The sequence below is a fragment of the Zerene cesonia genome, chromosome 5 (assembly GCF_012273895.1).
Source record: "Zerene cesonia ecotype Mississippi chromosome 5, Zerene_cesonia_1.1, whole genome shotgun sequence".
Lineage (NCBI taxonomy): Eukaryota > Metazoa > Arthropoda > Insecta > Lepidoptera > Pieridae > Zerene > Zerene cesonia.
Window position 1 is genome coordinate 4,490,191 of NC_052106.1, and position 19,882 is coordinate 4,510,072.

Below are 19,882 nucleotides of genomic sequence, written 5' to 3' on the forward strand. Positions count from 1 at the left end.
GTTTTAATAGTTTTAACAAGAAATTATGTATCTAGTTGGTAAGCCTTTATTTAAATAAATAAATAAATAAATAAATACCCAATTTCATTCAAGAAAGTCGGGGATAAATGATAGTTATATACTATAGTTTAGCACGTTAACATTTTCCATTTAATGCTTAAAAATAGGAATTTCTATTAAATGGTTTTTAAATAACATCATTGTTTTAAATTTCTTATCAGAGCGTGTCTAATTATCCTTGAATTTTCTTATACAGATACCAATAAGTTCAGTTATAAAGGTAGGTATTAAAGTTTGCTAAACGTAGTTTACAGTGCTATTATTACGATTTTCACATAATATGTGTAAATGTTATCTCAAAAACCTACTCGTGAATATTATCTACAGTTATTTTCATCTTACGTATATTGAAGTAACGATATACGTTACTACAATCTTACCTATATACCTAAATATAAAATAATAATTAATTATGAATTTTTGAAAATCCTGCTACGGGTTAAGAAATAATGGTAGGGGAGTCCAAGATGCTAAATGTGTATTTAGTCGAGCATCTTGGAAACCTATTGGAATTCGCAGATTAGATGACAGCAAGAAAAAAAGTCCTATGTATTCAATTTAAGCGGTGAAGAAATTGTTTTCTGATTTTTTTATTATAAAAAAAAGGGATTTGGAAGTACTCAAGCGAGTTAGATTTTATTATTTTGAATGCTCTAGCATATCACTGCAATAAAATATGCATTATTCTTATGATTTACATGACAATTTCGTGACCATGAAAAAAGGGTAACAATTGAAAAAAATATGACTTGAGCACGCCAGATTAAGATATTATGGGTTAATTACAACATAAGAAATTCATTTTTGTCTAATCTGACGAATTGAGCGTAACTTAGAGAATTGTCGATACTTTTTAATATCCTGCGTCTCCTGTGAGCGCACCCACCAATATTAACTGCTCATACTTCCTGGAGGTATTTAGCAATAGGTAAGGTACTTTCTTTCTTTTAAAAGCAGTGGTGGCTCAGTGGTGAGAACCTCGGACTTCAAAATCGGTAAGTCGGGGTTCGAGACCGGGCGAGCGTGCAGGAAATAAATTGATTTTTCAATTTATCTGCACATGTGGACAACATCATCACTGCTTAAAACGGTGAAGGAAAACATCGTGAGGAAACCGGCATGTCCGAGAATCAAAAGTTCGACGACATGTGACATCTGCCAACCCACACTTGGCCAGCGTGGTGGATTATGGCCTGAACCCTCATAGGAGGCCTGTGTCCCAGCAGTGGGAACATATATGGGCTGATGATGAAGGTACTTTCCCTTATATTAATCTGACGCACTTGAGTAAATCCCAAAATCCCCTCTTGGACTACCCTACTATAACTATTTGGTAGGTCACAGAGAGGAGCCACTGAAAATAAGTTTGGCAACTGCGTTACTGCGTAGGCTGAGTAGTTTCCCCTTTTGGCTTTATGTTTCCTATTTCAAGTTTATTTTTTCTTTGTTTCAATTGCGTTCTTGCGTATTAATTGTATTGTTTTGTTTTCATTGTTGTATAGTGCTGTCAAAATTGTATTGTTTTTCCTAGATTGTAATTCGGAGTTTTGTGGAGTCAAGTAAATGTTTTTTTCTTTCTTTCTTTTATTCTGTGCTACGGGTTGGATTGCAATATTTTACCCGTTATATTTTATTTGTAGCTATGACCTATGAATATTTTAAGTTATGTTAATAGTAAATACCTATCATGAAGTATTATTAATCTATTTTGTTTGACAATTTCAAGTATGTATTTAAAGCTTTAAAGTTTAAAGTAAATAAAAACAGTATGCGAACGGAGGCATTCGTTGAAAGCGGCCGTCAAAAAACTAACTCTAATTTATAACACTATCTAAGACAAATTTCTGTGAAAATCCATTTTCCAAGGATCACCTGACGAGAGAATTAGCTGACGTAGGCCTTTTTCACAATATCATACATAATACTATATCATATATCATACACAAATTCATTTTAAATATTAGAATAAATAGACAGTGTTATCACGACACCCCGATTACATAGTTGTCGTTTTTAACAATTATTATTTTTAAACATTTTACAGAGTTTAATTAATAAATATAACGTACGTACGTAAAGAAAAGTTAAATTAAAATATAACCTGTAGGTTACAAAGCATAAGTGGTATATAATTCAGTATAATCGTTCCTCTTAACTGGTAATCTCTAATCTGTTGTGTAATCACAATTACATGTAATTCAAAAATTAAATCTCAGTTACAGAGAGCGTCATAAATTATTTATTGTTAACGTGAACAGTTAAATGTTTAATGAACTCGATCGAAGATTGCTGCGATTGCTGTATGATTTCGTTCCGATACTCGGAATTGTCGTGATAATCACATCGCATAGCGCATATATCGGATACACCTGAGTAAATCTATGTGATACAAAACAGTCATTTTAGTCCATTTAAGTAGAACATAGGTATGTAGCTTCAGTGAAGTGGTAAATGTTCATTGACAATAAAGCGTATGGTCGAGTGGTCGCGAGGCTTTTGCGGAAGGCAGTCGCAGAGAGGCAAGCGCGCGCGCATCTTGCGTTATAACCTCGCGCGGATAGTTTCTATTTTATTTTGTGCGTGTGTATTTGTGTTTATTATAGTGGAATTAACTTTGTAAACATGAAGTTACATTTTAAAGTTTTTGGTGAGTATATATTTTTAATATCAAAATTATAAAGAAATATTGAGGTGGATTAATAGTGTAATTAGTTTTGTGAGGAATAATTATCGTTTTTATGATGTGAGATTTATTACTGGTACATTTCTATTGTTTTAAAAATTGCGTAACTGTACACTTCGAGTTAAATTACAAATAATGGTTAGAGGTACAAATAAATCGCTGTGAAGGATCGCTTGTGGTAAACGAGAGCATAGGTAGGTATTTACTTAGATTTGTGGTAGGTATTTATAGTGCCAAATTTGTACGATATTGTATTTGTATTACATTTACTGATATGTTTACTCTGTGGTTGTTATAACTGAATATAATATATTACTAGCTAACCCGGCATACGCTGTTCTGCCTTACTTTTATCATTTAGGGGTATGAAAAATGATGTTGTCCTATTCTCAGATCTACCCGATATGCACACAAAATTTCATGAGAGTCGGTCTATCCGTTTCGGAGGAGTATGGTAACTAACATTGTGACACGGCAATTTTATATGTATAGAGATAACATAACTTGTTCTAAAACATTACGTACATTACATTGTACCTACATACAAATTCTTCTCCAACCTCCAACTATAAGAAACCCTTTTAGCCAATTACCGACCTCCTACACAATTATTTATTATATCCCATGGAGACTATGGATTGCTTAAAAGAAAATGCCAACCAATAAAGTTGAAAGTACATAAATATGATAATATGGTAATAACCCTATGCTACTAATATTATTATAAATATGAAAGTTTGCATGAATGTCTGCATGTTTGCTGGTACCCTTTCACGCGAAAACAACACAAAGGATTGTGGTAATACTTGGCAGTGACTTAGCTTATTGTAAACTAAGTCCTAAGTTTAATTTTAATTACTGGTAAACCTTTAAAGAAGCAAATAAATTGTTGTACCAGAATAACAGAATAACTATAGAAATGCTTATTTTAACCCGCAGGTTTGTACGCAGGTGAAACCGCACGGCGCGGTTAATTATTAATAAATTTTCTGCGTATAAGAGTATTTTTTTTTATAATACGTTGTGTTTTCATTTATTATATTATTTAAATAACTAAACATTTGTATACGTTCAATATAAATAAAATTAACGTAACATAGTACCTAGGTAAACGTAAAGGAGCAAAAAACAAATTAAATTTAAAACCAGGAGCTACGTGTTTATATTATAACTTCAATTTCTTTGCACAATTGTATGTGATAGTCGAGCATGCATCGGCACGGCCAGCGCGCACCGGGGAAGTACCACACATTAATAAATTCTGTGTTTATTCTTTACAGTACATATTACCGAAAAATAAATTGACATTGTAAAAAAAAAAGACCATACAGGCACATATGCACTATAAGGCGGCCTTATTGCTCAAGAGCAATCTCTTCCAGGCAACCTTTTTGTAAAGGAATGTTTAACATATACACGATTTAATAAATTTGATTTGATTTGATGGCACAAAGCAATAACTAATATATTATTAACGTAGTATAACGTGTATATTTTTAGTAAAACGCTGTTCAGGATTTGCGGATTTTTCAATTTTCGGCAAAGTATTACATAAATAATTCTTAATAATTAAAATGTTCTCTATAATTATGCATTTTATCAAAATCACTAACCAAAAATACGTAAGAACGAAACACAAAATCATAAAGGTAGAATTTGATATTTCTAACATTTTATTAAACCCCTGACAACAAGTTGGAGCTCTATAAATATGCAACAAACGCACACTAAAGTGATTTATTCGTTTCATATGTTAAGTAGATTTTATTGAGTAATCTTTTAATAATATTTTTGTAATTAATGATATGTAATTGATTACTTGCGGTTCCTCACGTAATAAGGTACCTATTCCGTATATAAACTTTACATTAAAAACCCTTTATGGAACCTTTTTCTAGGTACGCTTTTACGACAAAATATAACTGTATGGTGTAACATACATTTAATTTTTTCTTTTTATTGTAAGTGCCTAATCTGAAAGCCTATGCACAATTTTAGAAAACTAATAATAAAAAAGAGTTTGCCTGGGCGGAGCCGGGACAAACTTCTACATATACATAATTGGGCTTCATCGCACTAGGATTGGTACTACATCGCTACAGAAGATTGGCGTGAAATGAGAATGAGTGACTAAGAATGTTATCAATGTAAATTTACTGTAATGTGTATCGTACGGTGAGTGGGGAAGCCGATTGCTCGTATCCTTTTCCTTGCCCTTTCAAATGCATTCCTTAATCCCGTCGTCAATCCTGATATTACGTAAAAAAATGTTTTGGAATACGATACGTGTAATAAAAATAGTACATTTATAGACCTGCCTTCTTAATTTTGTAACATGATAAAATTAACGTTAAAATGAAGAGGGCATGGCGGTACTACGAATCTAGTATCAAGTAAAATAATTATCTAGGTATGTCTTTTACTAAGAAATGTTAATGAACTTACTACAATGAAATACTTCATTTACTTATGAATCAAAATAAACAAACTCATTTTCCCCTCTTCGTACCTGCGCTTGCATCTGCTTAGAGTATTGTCATATAACCTGTTCCGAATGAAGGCTTTCTGTTCGCTTTATTAGCTCTAGAAATTTCGCAGAAATTCATTTTATTTTAACTGAAGTGTTGATGCTGTAAGCAATAAACGACGCTGGATAATTGTTTAACATTATTGACTTTTATACGATTGATTATAAAAATGTAATAAACCCCTTCATGAACGCTAACATTGTTTAATTTATTTTAATACGAAGTTGTATGTAAACTGTTTGCTATTCGAACAATTAAAATAAAGAAAATGTGTTGCATTTATAGGATAGGGTACCTACCCTTACCTAAGTAGGTATATACTATATATGAATAAATTATACATCGAATATATATATATACATAACAATAAAATTAGAACAATATACTTAGTACTTGTATTTTCCCTGTCGTCTGAGATAATATAATAGATATTATACCAACGGTATCTTATTCTGGTTATAGACCTAGTATATATTTTATAATTGGTTTTGATAATATCATATTGGGTCAGGATGGTTTTTTTACTCATTTATCCTTTTGACGCTTGTTTCGTAAATCGGTGGTTGATTGCGGAATTATGGATAATTATAGTGGTCGCTCTATGGTACTTCAGTTGCATTTGCGTAAATAGCTAAATAGAATGACGTGAAATCTAACGGAAATGGTGTAATTTGCCATTTACTTATATTAATAAATTGTATAGAAGAAACAATTCTTGAAAAACATTACGCATAGAAATTAATGAAACGTAGCCAATCTCGGTTATTTTCTTATCTATAACAGGAACGTGACAATTTGCTACTACGCCGAGAACTTAGGCGATATCTTTGAAAATATTCAATAAGTATAATGTAGTTATTTAAACCTGTGCATAATGATTTGTTTACATAATACTGTACAAACTAACTGCAAACTAACTGAGTATAATATTCACATATGTCCAGTCACCGTAATCCGTTATCCAAACAATCTTCCACAACAACTGATAATACATTGTTACAACTGACTTGCAAATTTAATAGCGTGCGACGGCGATAAATATTTTTATGCACAAGTATGTAGGGCTCACCGTTAGCGTCGTGTTTAATTAGTTCCTTGAAAGTGTGTGTTCGATATCTGTCATTCAGTAATGTTGAGTGTCAGACGTTTTCGCTTAGCCGGCGACACGGCGCCGCGACTCTGCGGAGACCGCGGCGACATTTATCTGCCCACGTCTCTAAGGCTAATAACTTGTCGCAATTAGCGTTTTTGCACTTTCACACTCTGATAGCAAAACTTGGAACTTTCATCTCTATAATGGTATGTGCGAAGAACCAAGAGTCATGAACTTTACATTGTATAATGCATAGAGTACGTTCATGGCAAAGAATGTGTGAATGTTAGAGTTATATGGACGACTTTTTTAATATAGAAATTAAAAACTTTTTAACGGATTTTAAACGCGATTTATTCATTATATTATCAACCCGACGTTTCGAACACTTCACAGCGAGCGTGGTCATGGGAAGACACCACAGTAAATGTAAAATCAAACACGAGTTTTTAAATTTTTTTTTTGTGAGCATTGACAATGGAGCTAATCGGTCACCAAATGATAAGCGATCAGCATCGCCCATGAACATTTACGGAGGCCTGGTTCCTATGCAAAAGGATTGCTAACTTTAGTGTTTAAGAGATAAAGAAAGGGTCGATTGTGGGAATAAAGGAAACGAAAGGAAGGGTAAGGAAAACTACATCTACGGGCGTACGGTTCATCCACTCGCCGAATGAAAGATAGTATTATTTTCATGCTGCTGTTTTTCACCGTATGAACTCCGATCTTTCGTGGGAGTGTGGTACTATCCCAGGTGCGCTAGACCAATTCCTGCTGTAGAATGCGGGATGAAATTTCATCAAGACTTCGTTTTGCTTTAATCTGCTTTTGCTTTGCTTGTTTCGTTTTAAATCTTGTGAAAAAGAAAATGGACACTATTTATTTAACTTCTCGATGTAAATATTTTATTACGTATCTATACTAAATATACTTATATAAAACAAAAGATATTCCGGAATAGAAGACTAGGCATTGAGGAAGTTTCGCACATTTACATGTGGTAGAACAACCTGTGTAAATATCATAACCTCATATTTATATTGTGCTAGCGGCCACACCGGCTTCGCCTGCCTATAGTACACAGGTATCACGTACCTATGCAATAGTGATATATTTAGGAAATCCGTCTAGTAGTTGTGTTGTATTGTACACAAATACAATATAGCCACAAAAGTCAGGGGGTTTAAACTGGCTGTTTTTCGATAGTTGGTTATACCTATTACAATGATTGCAAGGTAGTGTAATAATTTTAGCAGGAAAAAATGAAAATTTTTGCTTTCTTATAAGATTACAATAATATATTCTCAGGTTTATGCCTTACGTGTTACAAGTTACCTATGTCTAAGGATGTCTCACACACCGTTATGTAAACATATTTATATACAGTGGCGTATAATTTACTAACAGACGGTTTACAGACTAAGACGGTTTTATAAAATGGGTTGTTGTATGTAGTTAATTAGATTAGTTTTGTAAAATATCTAAAAAAATGAATTTCTGCTTGACTAAACTTAAACTTGTCTTTAGACAACTATACTTTCTTTTGTTTTGTTAAACAAGGTCTGGAAAAGGTTCACAAGATAGTTATAGATCTTCTTGTCAAGTACTTGGAAAATATAAATAATAATATATTTGTATTTTGTTGATTCAATAGACATTCTTTCACAAATTGACAGCCAAAGATTGGACATTGGATGTGTTTCACGTTTACTAATTTATTTTATTTTTTTTTGCAAAAATTCTTTGTAAAATTAAGTATTAAATTAGGTTATAAAGAATTAGCCCTCGAATTGGCTTAATATAACAGATGAAGGGATACTTGAAAGTAAATTAATATCTTTGTTTTTAAATTTGCATGACCTGTATATAGATAGATAGTTATTTTGTAGGACATTGCTTTATGTTGATTATTTAATCGCTCTAAATGCGGGCCAGGGCCGAGCAAAAACCATTTCTAGCAATCACAGTAGGTATAAACAGTCTAGAATATTCATATTATTACAGAAAAAACCTCTTTTTTCACATTGCATAATTGGTGAAATGAACGGCGTCATGCGATATGATTTAATAATTGAAAATATAGCATTTATTTCTATGATTTAAATAATTAGGTATCCAGGTCTAGTATTAAAGAAAGCAAAAACAAAATATCATACTTTTTACTCGCTTCAAATGAAGTGTCAATGTACATTATAATTTATTAGTATTTTTAAGACACCTGAACTAGATTTATAGATTGGCTTTCGCTTTTGCATCGCCTCAATTTATTAAGAATTGTCCATCAATAATGTTAGATATTTATTGTAGAATAACTAGTTGTCGGTCTGCTATTGACATTGTTTTCGAAAGTAATCTTCCGCAAGCACACTTTCAGGTTTCTGCGAGGCCGTGCACTTGACTTCAATGAGTTATTTAACCTAACCATAGACAATCAATAGGTATATTATACTAGGAACTAAACCAAGAGAATATTTATAATAGGTAGATTTGGGCTGTGAGCATTTAATTGCGAATATGAATTGATAACTTTATTTTAAATTTTTTGTCACAAATTGTGTATAGATTAAAAATACAAACATGGGAATATGTAGGTATATGTGGAAAGTCGTGCACTATAAATTCATAAACTTAGAAAGATTATGATTAAGGTTAAATAATATTGAATTAGAAGGAATTAATTTAGAAACAATTTAGGTCGTCAGTGAAAAGCACATAACTCGTTATATTAGCTTCAAACTTGTAACAGGTACGGGGAAATCCCATCTCTATTGGCTCAGACGAAATACGTATTAGCAAAATGCCAATTCTGTTTATATTGATTAACAATTCTTCATAATAGTGCTCTTTGTTTTATGTAACTAAATTGTTTTTAACATTTAACCTAGTGCAGTATAGTTTATAATGACATTTACAATAGATATTGCTTACAGGCATATAAATGAGACAAAACACTAGTGTATTTTATACCTACATTTTGTGTTTTATTCTTATTGATCGAAATCGGCCTCTTATTATTATAACTATTATTAAAAAAAAGAACTAAAACATTTTCAATTAAGTAACTGTAACAATCTAGATGTTAAAACTGGAACCTGTGGCTTCTCCATAGGAATTTCGCAAAAATTTTTTTATCTTTCACGCAAACGTAGGAAAACAGTCAACAAAAAAATTGTCTCATATTTTTCTGTTCATTAATCTTGATTTTTTTTTCAGACGCGATTCCGGCGAGGTTTAATGTGGCGATCATGTTGTTTTTCGCTTGTTGGGTGAACTACATGTTGCGAGTGAATATGAGTGTCAACATTATAGCTATGGTGCCAGAGGACAAGTCATCAAAAACGTGAGTATTTTTTTTTTCAGTATTAACGTATAAAAATAGTGTAGTAACGAAGCAAAGCTTAAAAGTTTCGCTAAAGACTAGTCAATTAAACTTATGAAGGTCTAGTTTAGACAAAGTTTTTCAAATAAATCTTACTCGATTTTTTTAGTAAGCTGAAGCTAGACGTGAATAAAACAAATAGACTAATTTGAAATTAGCGCACAGCGCACACATTTAGAATGTTGCGCTCATTTTATATCAGCGTTTTTGAATGTTGAATGTACTTTTTGGATATTGGATTTTTAGCTTGAATTTTATGAACTTTAATTTCATATTCCTATTATATATTTAGATGTACGTACTTTCAGGGTTCCCGGGAGCTCTTTCATATAAGTCTTTAAACTGGTTATAGTTGTCATACTCATAAAAAAGTACCTACACGATTTTTTTTTGAGTATGATAACTTATTTATAATTGCTTACAATCCGACGGAGAAAACTTTTATGCAGTAAAATTCTCATTAAAATGTATTGGTGTCGATTGTACTCTGTAACCTTGCCCTTAAGGTTAGGGGAATCATTTTTTATTTAAGTATATAACCGCCTTCGAACGGAAAGTATATTTTTCCAATAAAAAGTGACAAATACGCTTTCTACCGATGTCACACATTCTATTGATTTACATACATCTTATACGTAACTTCTCTGATTCTAAACTTATTTATCGGCCTCAATATTTTGTTATTTGTTTTGATCAAAACAAGATTTTTACGCAATTCCTGTCTACGCTTCATGTGACTACGTCAAATATTTATTATCATAACATACAAATATCAACGAATAGGTTTTCCTGAATACGTATCGAACTTTATTGATTGACATTTTAATAGACATTCGCTAAAAATGAATTTGTTTTATTTACATGTCTAGAAGTTTGGTTAATAGCGATTGTTCTTAATATTTTCTGGTTGTCTTTGTTGGAATGTGATCTTTAGAAAATCATTTATGTGTACATTTATTAAGTTAATATGGTAAGAATGTTGCAATACTGGTTCGCAAAATGTATAGTGATTTTATTTATTATTCCTTGGTATTTATATCATTCAACCTCAGAACATCGTGCGAATAAAATTTGTTTAATTTTCTTAAATTTAATTTAGCTTACATAATTAGCACATGATAAACGTGTGAATAATTTATTATTATGATAAAATAAGGATAATTCGGAATATTTGTATCGGTCTATATGGGTGCAATCAATAGGTTTCTAATGACTAAGTAAGCGATTTATATCGACTTTTAACATGCATTAGTACTTATTGCTCAGATAATAAACTATTTAGATAGCTTAGTTGCATATAGAATGGATATCTTTAATCATTTAATTTCCTTGAATTCTAATTCATGCTGAGAGGCTGATAGATTTATTGTTATTTTAACCACACCACAACACCTTGGTACATTCCCACATAATATCATCTTGCAAAATTTCAAGGTAGGTAAATAAAATAATGTTATCGGATTCCGTGAACAAATTCTATCAAGGCTACATGCCTTCTCGGCGATGACACGAATCAGTTAATCAATCAAAGCATTTTGCCAATTCATAGGTGTTTTATTCGTTGTATTATTCATCTTGGAAGAAACAAGTTTGAAGCGACCGTTTATAATTGCCATTGAAAGAGCTTTTTGTTATCTTGCTATTGTTTTAATTTGAACTTTACTTTCACTAATATGAAGAACTAAGATTAGGAACTTCATTCCAAAAACAGTCTATATGACGTTTCCACGGCTTAAAAAATCAGTTTAGAAAAACATGTACATTTAGGAAATTAAAACGGGGTCGAGCTAAATACTCATATAAGTGTAAACGAAATTAGAATGTAGGTAGATACACCACACACACACACAAATACTAATAACAAAGTGAGGGTAGTTGGGTCGAACAACATTGTAAATAACGTTGGTGCACCCAGGCTCAATCCGTATGAAGTTGCAACATTTCCTAGTGGTTCGACATTTTATGTGATTCTAGTAATTAACAAAAAGTGTCATCTGTATAGTAGTAAGAAATAAAAAAAATTAAAAAAAATATTTTTTTCGATTCGTTAACTCCTAAACCTTTTATGTTAGTATAGATCCTGTTAATACAATTCAGTCAAGTTAAACCAAAAAAAGAGTGAAGTTACAAATAATTATTTATTTACCTATTCAGGCAAAATTGGTAAAATTGTTATGATCTCTTCCCGCCATTCCGGTACTTGGAAAATAAAATTACTCAAGGTCAAAGGTCAAAAAGAGGATTTCGCGATTTTCACCGAAACTATAAAAACTTTTATCATAAAATCACCTTAAAGTGTAAACGTATAAAAACTAACAAGGATATTTTAAATAATATATCATAATAACGCATTAACAAAAATATTCTTTTTTAAAATAACGCATAAATAAAAATATCCATTCTTTAAATTAAGCCATAATAGATTGTGCATCCATTATAACCTTATAAAAGGCAAAGGTCTCTCATTGGAATTATATATCAATGTCAACCACATTGCCACCATCGCATAGAAAACTTTGTGTAATTAAATAATGATTTTATTAGATAAAGTCAGAGGAAAAAGGAAAGAGAACCATAGCATCCCTTTATAGCAAAAGTCTAAAAAATTTGCATCTATATAAAATAAAATTGTAAATAGAAATAGAATATCATGAGTTGCATTCAAATGTAACTTGATTTTGAGATGAAGTTATGAGCATGAATTAAGCAACCATCACAAAATGAGATGAACTAAAATTTATTGCTTCGTTTTGTTTATATTGTATGTTATAGTTAAAACATTTTTTTAGATCGCATTTTTTTAATGATTGTTTACTTAGATTTGTTTTTATTCATAATAATCATTTTTCTATATTATTAACATAATTATGCATAGTTTTAGTAAGTATATAAATAAGGTTGAAATCAGCGAAACAACAATCTTGATTTTAATTGGAACCTCCTCACGAAAGATGACAGAGGCCCATATCATTTTCATTACATATTCGGAATAAAGGAATAAAGTCCAGTCCTTACCTAATTCCTTTCAAATTTGAAGTCAGCATTTAATTTGTAGAAGCGACCTGCGATTGATCTTACGCCTGTCCAAATGTTTATGTGGCAACGCTTACCATCAGGCGACCCACCAGCTCGATTGTCGACGATGACATAAAAAAAGAAAAAAGCGAGCGTGCTGTGGCGGCGGCCGGCACACCAGCATAAGTGCTTAGTCTATGAGCTGGCGAGTGCCAGCAACGACTTTAGGCAGTTACTCATTTAATAGAAACCAAACGGTCATCATCATCAGCCCATATATGTTTCCACTGTTGGGACACGATGTATCCAATTAAAATATCCGCCAAACGCAGTTTTAATAGACTTGCGAAAAACGCGTTTAACAAAAGGAACTACGATATAACTAAAATTTTAATATTTAATTTTTGCGTTAGTTAATCCTAGCTTAAACAAAGGCGTTCAGTAAAAAACTAAATCTATGGAACGTTCTACCTTAAACTAGTATTAATTTTAATATTTAGAATATTATATTTATAGTGCGATAGAGTGGTCTTCAGCTATACTTATGACAAGATGGATTTGTTAAAATGGGTATTTTTATCGGAGTCGGTTTTTTTACTCGTACTTGTTATGCTTTAGTCTTGATAACAATATCATATCAAACAGCACTTAAAAATAATGACGAGGGTTTGTTTAAGGTGAAGTGAGTATATATATAAATATGAATACTATAAATTATGAAACATATAATTTTCAAACTAAAATAGACATGGTGTTTCAATAAAAGCTATGTAACAAACAAAAATGCAGAACAAGTAGCAACAAGTTCCTTCAAATTCTAAAAAAACATTTTTACCACTTTTGTCCATTTTCATTCACATAGGTAATCCGTATTCAATCACTTGAAATTGAAAAAAAACATTCATACGACTGCAATTTTCTTAGTAATGTAATCGCATGCATAAGTCACGTGATTTGTTGTAATTTTCAAAGATCTATTAACGGCGATAATAATAAAATGGTAACGAACATTGAGTACAAACAATTCTTTTGTTATTCACAGGGTGGAAAGCGAATGCAAGGCCATCGCGAATGCTGACATTTTATTACATAATGATTCTATGGTCGTCACAAAGGCAGAGCCGAGACAGGTAATTTATATTTTGCCGCTACTTCTGACGTAGGTACTTATTCAAATAAATGCAGCTTTAAAGGGATTGTAATATATGTTTTTATCTAGTCCCGATAAGTACTGTTTCACAGTAAACAAACCAAACGCTCGATAACGAAGATCAGGAAATTATGTAAACCATACTGCCAATTCGAAGTTTGATATTTCGTAATCCATATCTCGATAATGTAAGATAGGCTTGTAGCGAATGGATTTTTCCTTTGTGATTATATTTTTTATCTTACTATATATTTACGAGAGGGTAAACACATCAAGTATAATTAATTTGTGTATATAAATAAAAAAGTGGACTTGACTAACGCCTTTAAAAAATCTTTACGTAATTAAAAAATACTGATAGGATATGTTCAAAATATTTAAAGTTTTTCTCTGTTGAACTACATATATGAAATCGCCGAAATAATGTTTGGTTAAAAGGGTTTCGATCATAAAAATATAAAAATAACGAATGTTTTTTGTTTGATCCATTAGAGTCAAATTGCTACTGCGAAGACTGGCGTGATGTCATATTTGCGGTTTTCTATATGTTGAAATAAAAACAAATAGCGAGCAAAAACCTATAACTTGTTAGTTCATTAAGTATAATAATGGATTTATTATAAGTTATATGTTTATCTTCTATCTTTACATATCTGTGGTCTCAACAGATTACGGTTTCAGACGACGACGAGACGAGAGTTACTATGATTTCAGTTTGGAAAGTTTAGTACGGAAAATCTTAACTTACCATTAAAAAAACTCAGTAGTTTTTTAGTTCAGTAACTACTGTTTATGTTTGATTCTGTATATTTTCAATTGTTTTCAGCCGGACGGTGTAGTAAAATTTGAATGGACGACGCAAGAACAGGCATATGTATTATCGGGGTATTTCTGGGGGTATGCTATTACCAGCTTGCTGAGTGGAACTGCGGCTGAGCTGTGGGGCCCTCGGCGGGTTGTACTCATCACGATGCTTATCAGCGCCATACTGACGATACTTAGCCCGCAGGCAGCGAGACTGCATTATTTGGTCTTGGTTATTGTCCGTTTTCTGATAGGACTTGCGGCGGTAAGATATTTATACTAATTGAAGACTTTGGTAATGTTTTGCATTGTTCCAAAGCTATTAATTATCCGCAAAGGTTACATCGAACGTCGATTTGTGCAGCCGCACGATTAATGAATAACGTATTACGGTTTTTGTACTAAGGTTGGTACCGAGTGGGTCTTATATAATTATTTTTAACAAAAACAAAACCGCCTTCAAATTGAAAACCCTACCAAAAAAAAACCATACCAATTTTAAATGGTATTACATGGGAGGAACCAGTTTTCAAATAAAAAGAGCCATAAAATCGGTTTATTCAGTGAAACGTTATTAGGTAACAAACACAAAAAATTTAAGCTTATTTTTGTTGATGTCGGTTGATAAAAGATTTTCTTACAAAACTAGATTTATAACTGAATATAAGCAAATTTTAGATTTTTTATGATTCCTCATATAAATTTCGAAATAAACGCAAAAAGGCAGATTGCACTTAAATATAATTATTAAAAATAATATTTCCCATTAATATTATGTGTGAAAATGTGGCAAAAAACAAACTACAAATAGAGTAGCATACAAGTGGTGAGTAAAGCAAAAAAAAAAACAACAAACGAATAAGCGACGTCTAAGACCTTTAACACCACTAAAATGTTACATGATTTTATGTAGTCGTATTACAAAGCTTAGTATTATTATTTTCCAACAATAATAAATTATTCTCAACACTCAATTAAATTATACACTAACTTGATCCCGTGGAGTCACTTGAGTGGTGCCCGAATAAAAAGAAGTCGACGCGATAATCCAGACTAGTGTAGTATATGTTATCTGTAACATAATATCTCAGTATAAAATTTAATACACATTCTATAATTTTGGCGTAAAAGAGTATCAACAACCATACATCCTTACAAACTTTCGTGTTTATAATATTAGTAGGATGACATGTCAGTGAATAGCTTATAAAAACTTCTCGGGATTAAGATATTAACTTGGATTTAAATCTTTAAAGGGTTTAGGTAAAAAAAATATTCTGTCAATCTTCAATAAGCAACCGTATTTGGAAGTCAAGCTTTATACGCCATGCAGGTTCAACGCTCGGTCCTATCACATTAAACGTGAATCAAAGGAACTTGAATGTTCCCACCAACGCTGTGACCTTCGTTTGTTGTTCTAATCAGTTTGACCGTCCATTTTTAATAATAAAATAAATGTGTTTGCCTCTTTCAGGGTTTCTTATTCCCGGCGCTACACGCGTTAGTTGCCCACTGGGCGCCACCAGATGAAAAGGGAAAGTTTGTGAGCGCTCTGCTAGGCGGCGCTATAGGGACGGTAGTCACGTGGTCTCTCTCCGGACCACTGATTGAGAAATTCGGCTGGGATTATGCATTCTACGTACCAGGTAATACGATATTGATTATTATAAATAAGCTAGGGATGTGAGAGCTGACTAGAAATATATTTAACTTCAGTTCCATTTTGACAGAACAGAACAGATACATAGGTTAACTGTGCTAATATAATATCAATGAAAAATTTACTTGAAAATTTCCTTTCAACTCTCGGATGTAATTAAGTAAACTTTGACATCTCCATCATTATCTGGCATTCATTGATAAACAACAATTAATTATTAAAAAATTATATCAACATGTTATGTTATGTATATTTCTTAGTGAAACCTATTCAGACCTCCAAACAAAGTTCTAAATAGTACTTATTGTTAACACACTTTTCCATATATTTAAATTCAACGTGACGGCGTAGTGGCGTTTTCTAACTTTAATGACGTGACTCGTGAGGTGATTGCATAGCTTGGTAATATTATTGAACATAAACAGGCATTTCATAAAACACAATCAGTTATATTATGTCCTTGTCGTTGTTACTAATTGCAAATGTAGATTGTTTCCACTTTATATTCATATTTAAATCTATCTAATAAATGTTGTACAAGTATATCATCCTGGCATACCGTCTTTTGAAATTAATGTTCGATTTATTTAAAACAATGAGTTTTTCTAGGCACTCTTTAATATGATGGTTCTAAAAATAAAATAACGATAAACGATTTCTACAAACATATATAAATAGGTTTTTTTTCTATATTATGTATACGAAGGAACTTTCTAATTTTTGGTGAGATTCCTAGAACAATACAATAAAGGGTTTTGTCATCAAAAGAAGGATTAGCAGGACCTTCGACTACTCTTTACTTATCGTTCAAACTACATAAAATTTATCATTTCTCTGTGTATTGTTGTTTATATAGCATTTGTAATACATGTTTTATGTTTTACTATAGGAATAATTGCTGCAGTATGGTGTGTGGCTTGGTGGATACTTGTGTACGACTCCCCCGTCCAACATCCCAGAATTACTGAGAAGGAAAGAGCTTATATCTTAGGAGCTATTGGCGATAAAGTTGTTAGTTCCAGCCACACGAAGGTAAATATATAATTTTTATTGTACTCTCTCACATTCAAATTTTTTTTCTATTTATAAAGCCAACGTTCAATTAGTGTTGTCGAGCTAAATTTAGCTTGAAATTGTGTTTCATCAAACTTGTAAACTTAATAGCTTTTACGTCCTATAAAATTTTCAATGGCTGAAAATAAACGTTGATTTATGAACTAACTTATACGTAAAAGTTAATATATAACACTTTTGTTTCACAGATAGTTCCGCCTTTCCGTAAAATTTTCACATCGCTACCGTTCCTGGCCATGATTGTTTTGCACTATGGTAACAATTGGGGCATGTACTTTGTGATGACAGCGGCCCCCAAATACGTGTCTAGCGCACTTGGCTTCAATCTAACGTCTACTGGCACTCTGTCTTCATTACCGTATTTGGCTAGAATGATCTTCTCTCTCATCTTTGGCGCTATTGGTGACAGGTCAGTAAGAAATAATAATAATATAAACATGAGAAATTTTGAAAGAGTAGAAAAATTTCTCATTTATAAAGCATTTCAATGCTATAAAACTAAAAATTAAATATAATATAAACTTGTTTTTTCTTTTGATCCTTATCAAGTATACACTAATTTCCATCTTATTTATGGTATGTTTCAGTATAGACTAAGACTATATTTTTGCACATTGTATATTAATTTATTAGTTAATTATGTTACAGGATTGTGAAGCAAAATATGGTATCGACCACCTTCATGAGGAAGTTCTTCTGTCTATTCTCTCACGTAGTTCCTGGGCTACTTCTAATCGGTCTCGGTTACACGGGTTGCGCTCCCATACTCTCTGTGGCTCTTATCACCTTCTCAATGGGTTCGAATGGCGCGGCCACACTAACCAACCTTGTCAACCATCAAGACTTGGCACCGAACTTTGCCGGAACATTGTACGGTATTGCGAATGGCATCGGCAATACCGCTGGTTTCGTCACACCTTTGGTCACGGCGTATTTCACCAAGCATGGCGTAAGTAGTATTTTCATCTTTATTAATAATAACATAAATGCGCAGATTGATGGACGAATGATGAGAATTTTATTATGAATTTTCATTATGGAAAAACACTGCGTAGGATTTTAATTGAAGGATAAAACAATTGCAAAACGAATGTCTGAGATATCTCGCATTAAACGGACGGACGATGTTTAACTGAATTCTATTCATTAAAATGTACGTTTTTGTTTGTATGAATCATAGTGAACGGCTCGCTGGTTTCCCAATATACTCGGTTTATTATTTATACGTACTTATATTTTTATCATACTTATAACAATTGCTATATAGAAGTGTATTTTAAGTATTGTAATCAGTTTAAATAATTCATTACACACTTTGTATTATAAAATAATCAATGTTTTCATTCCAGAACGGCTTTGCGGATTGGCGACCAGTCTTTTTGACCGGTGCTTCCCTTTACATAATATCTGCGGGCTATTTCATACTCTTTGGAACCGGAGTTACGCAATCTTGGAACTATGTAGAACCAGCCGAAGAGGAAAACAAGAGGCCCAGTGCAAATTCTAATGACACCACAGTTACCGTACAGATAAAAAATTAAAATTTAAATTAGATTAAACATCTGGTTAAGTTATTATAAGTGAAGAGTACAGGAAGTGATAAAATTATTAAATTTTTTTAATTGCTTGCCACACCAAAAAATTACAATAAAATAAATTATAATTTCAAATGTTTAAACAATGCATAATGAGAATTGTATGTTCACTTGTGTTTCTTGTTCAATTATATTACGTTAACATTGTGTTACATATTGTCGAATTTAAAGCAATTGTTTAGTTAAGTCTAAGCTAAGTCACTTATATTCAGATTAAAATATTCAAGAGATCTGAATGTTGCTCATAAAATCTTTTTACAAGGGTAGCTGTAGAAGTAAGTTCTGTAAAGAGATAAAATTTAAATCCATGTTTTTTTCTAAAAATGTTTGTATCAGGTTTAAACTTAAAATATAAAAGAAATAGGCCTATTTATATTCTACATAAGACAAAGGAAGAAGAACATTAAGAAATCAAATTAGTTATGTCTTGTAATTATTTTTAATGGACCGATTTCAGTTTTTTGTGATTAAGTGATTAAAAATGATTTGCAGTGACAGATAATGTTGGTATTCTATGTTGTTAAAGTGTACTTGACTTAAGTTTTATTTTAGTATTTAAATCCTGTACATAGGTATACATATAAAAAAACAGCAATTTCAACTGCTTCGAAATCTAATTATATTTATTTCGGATGTTTCGAAAGTGACTAAAAAAATACTAACTTCTGTGCATTAAATTACCGTATTTTAATCAATGATATTATGTATGCGACTGTGATGTGTTATAAAATGTAATTGTATGTTATTTAAATGTAAAATTAAATTATTTATACTTACGTCTAGATTATTTCTTCCTTATGTGAAGCTGCTTTTGGTTATCCTTCCTGTTCTGAACACTAGA

At 31.8% G+C, this 19,882-nt stretch overlaps 1 protein-coding gene across 1 annotated transcript; it reads left to right on the forward strand.

Moving 5' to 3' along the window:
• The first annotated feature begins 2,381 nt into the window (after window positions 1-2,381).
• LOC119840303 (putative inorganic phosphate cotransporter) lies at window positions 2,382-19,815 on the forward strand. The gene is made up of 9 exons (XM_038366855.1): window positions 2,382-2,707; window positions 9,578-9,704; window positions 13,801-13,888; window positions 14,735-14,977; window positions 16,187-16,358; window positions 17,262-17,404; window positions 17,635-17,855; window positions 18,095-18,395; window positions 18,796-19,815. Exons 1-9 carry the CDS (start codon window positions 2,683-2,685, stop codon window positions 18,985-18,987), a joined length of 1,512 nt encoding a protein of 503 aa, XP_038222783.1. The 5' UTR covers window positions 2,382-2,682; the 3' UTR covers window positions 18,988-19,815.
• Window positions 19,816-19,882: the final 67 nt, after the last annotated feature.

Coding starts and splice junctions, on each gene's coding strand:
- LOC119840303 (XM_038366855.1), top strand. CDS start 2,683: ATGAAGTTACATTTTAAAGTTTTTG. Junction 9,705..13,800: donor GAGGACAAGTCATCAAAAAC/GTGAGTATTTTT, acceptor TGTTATTCACAG/GGTGGAAAGCGAATGCAAGG. Junction 16,359..17,261: donor TTATGCATTCTACGTACCAG/GTAATACGATAT, acceptor GTTTTACTATAG/GAATAATTGCTGCAGTATGG.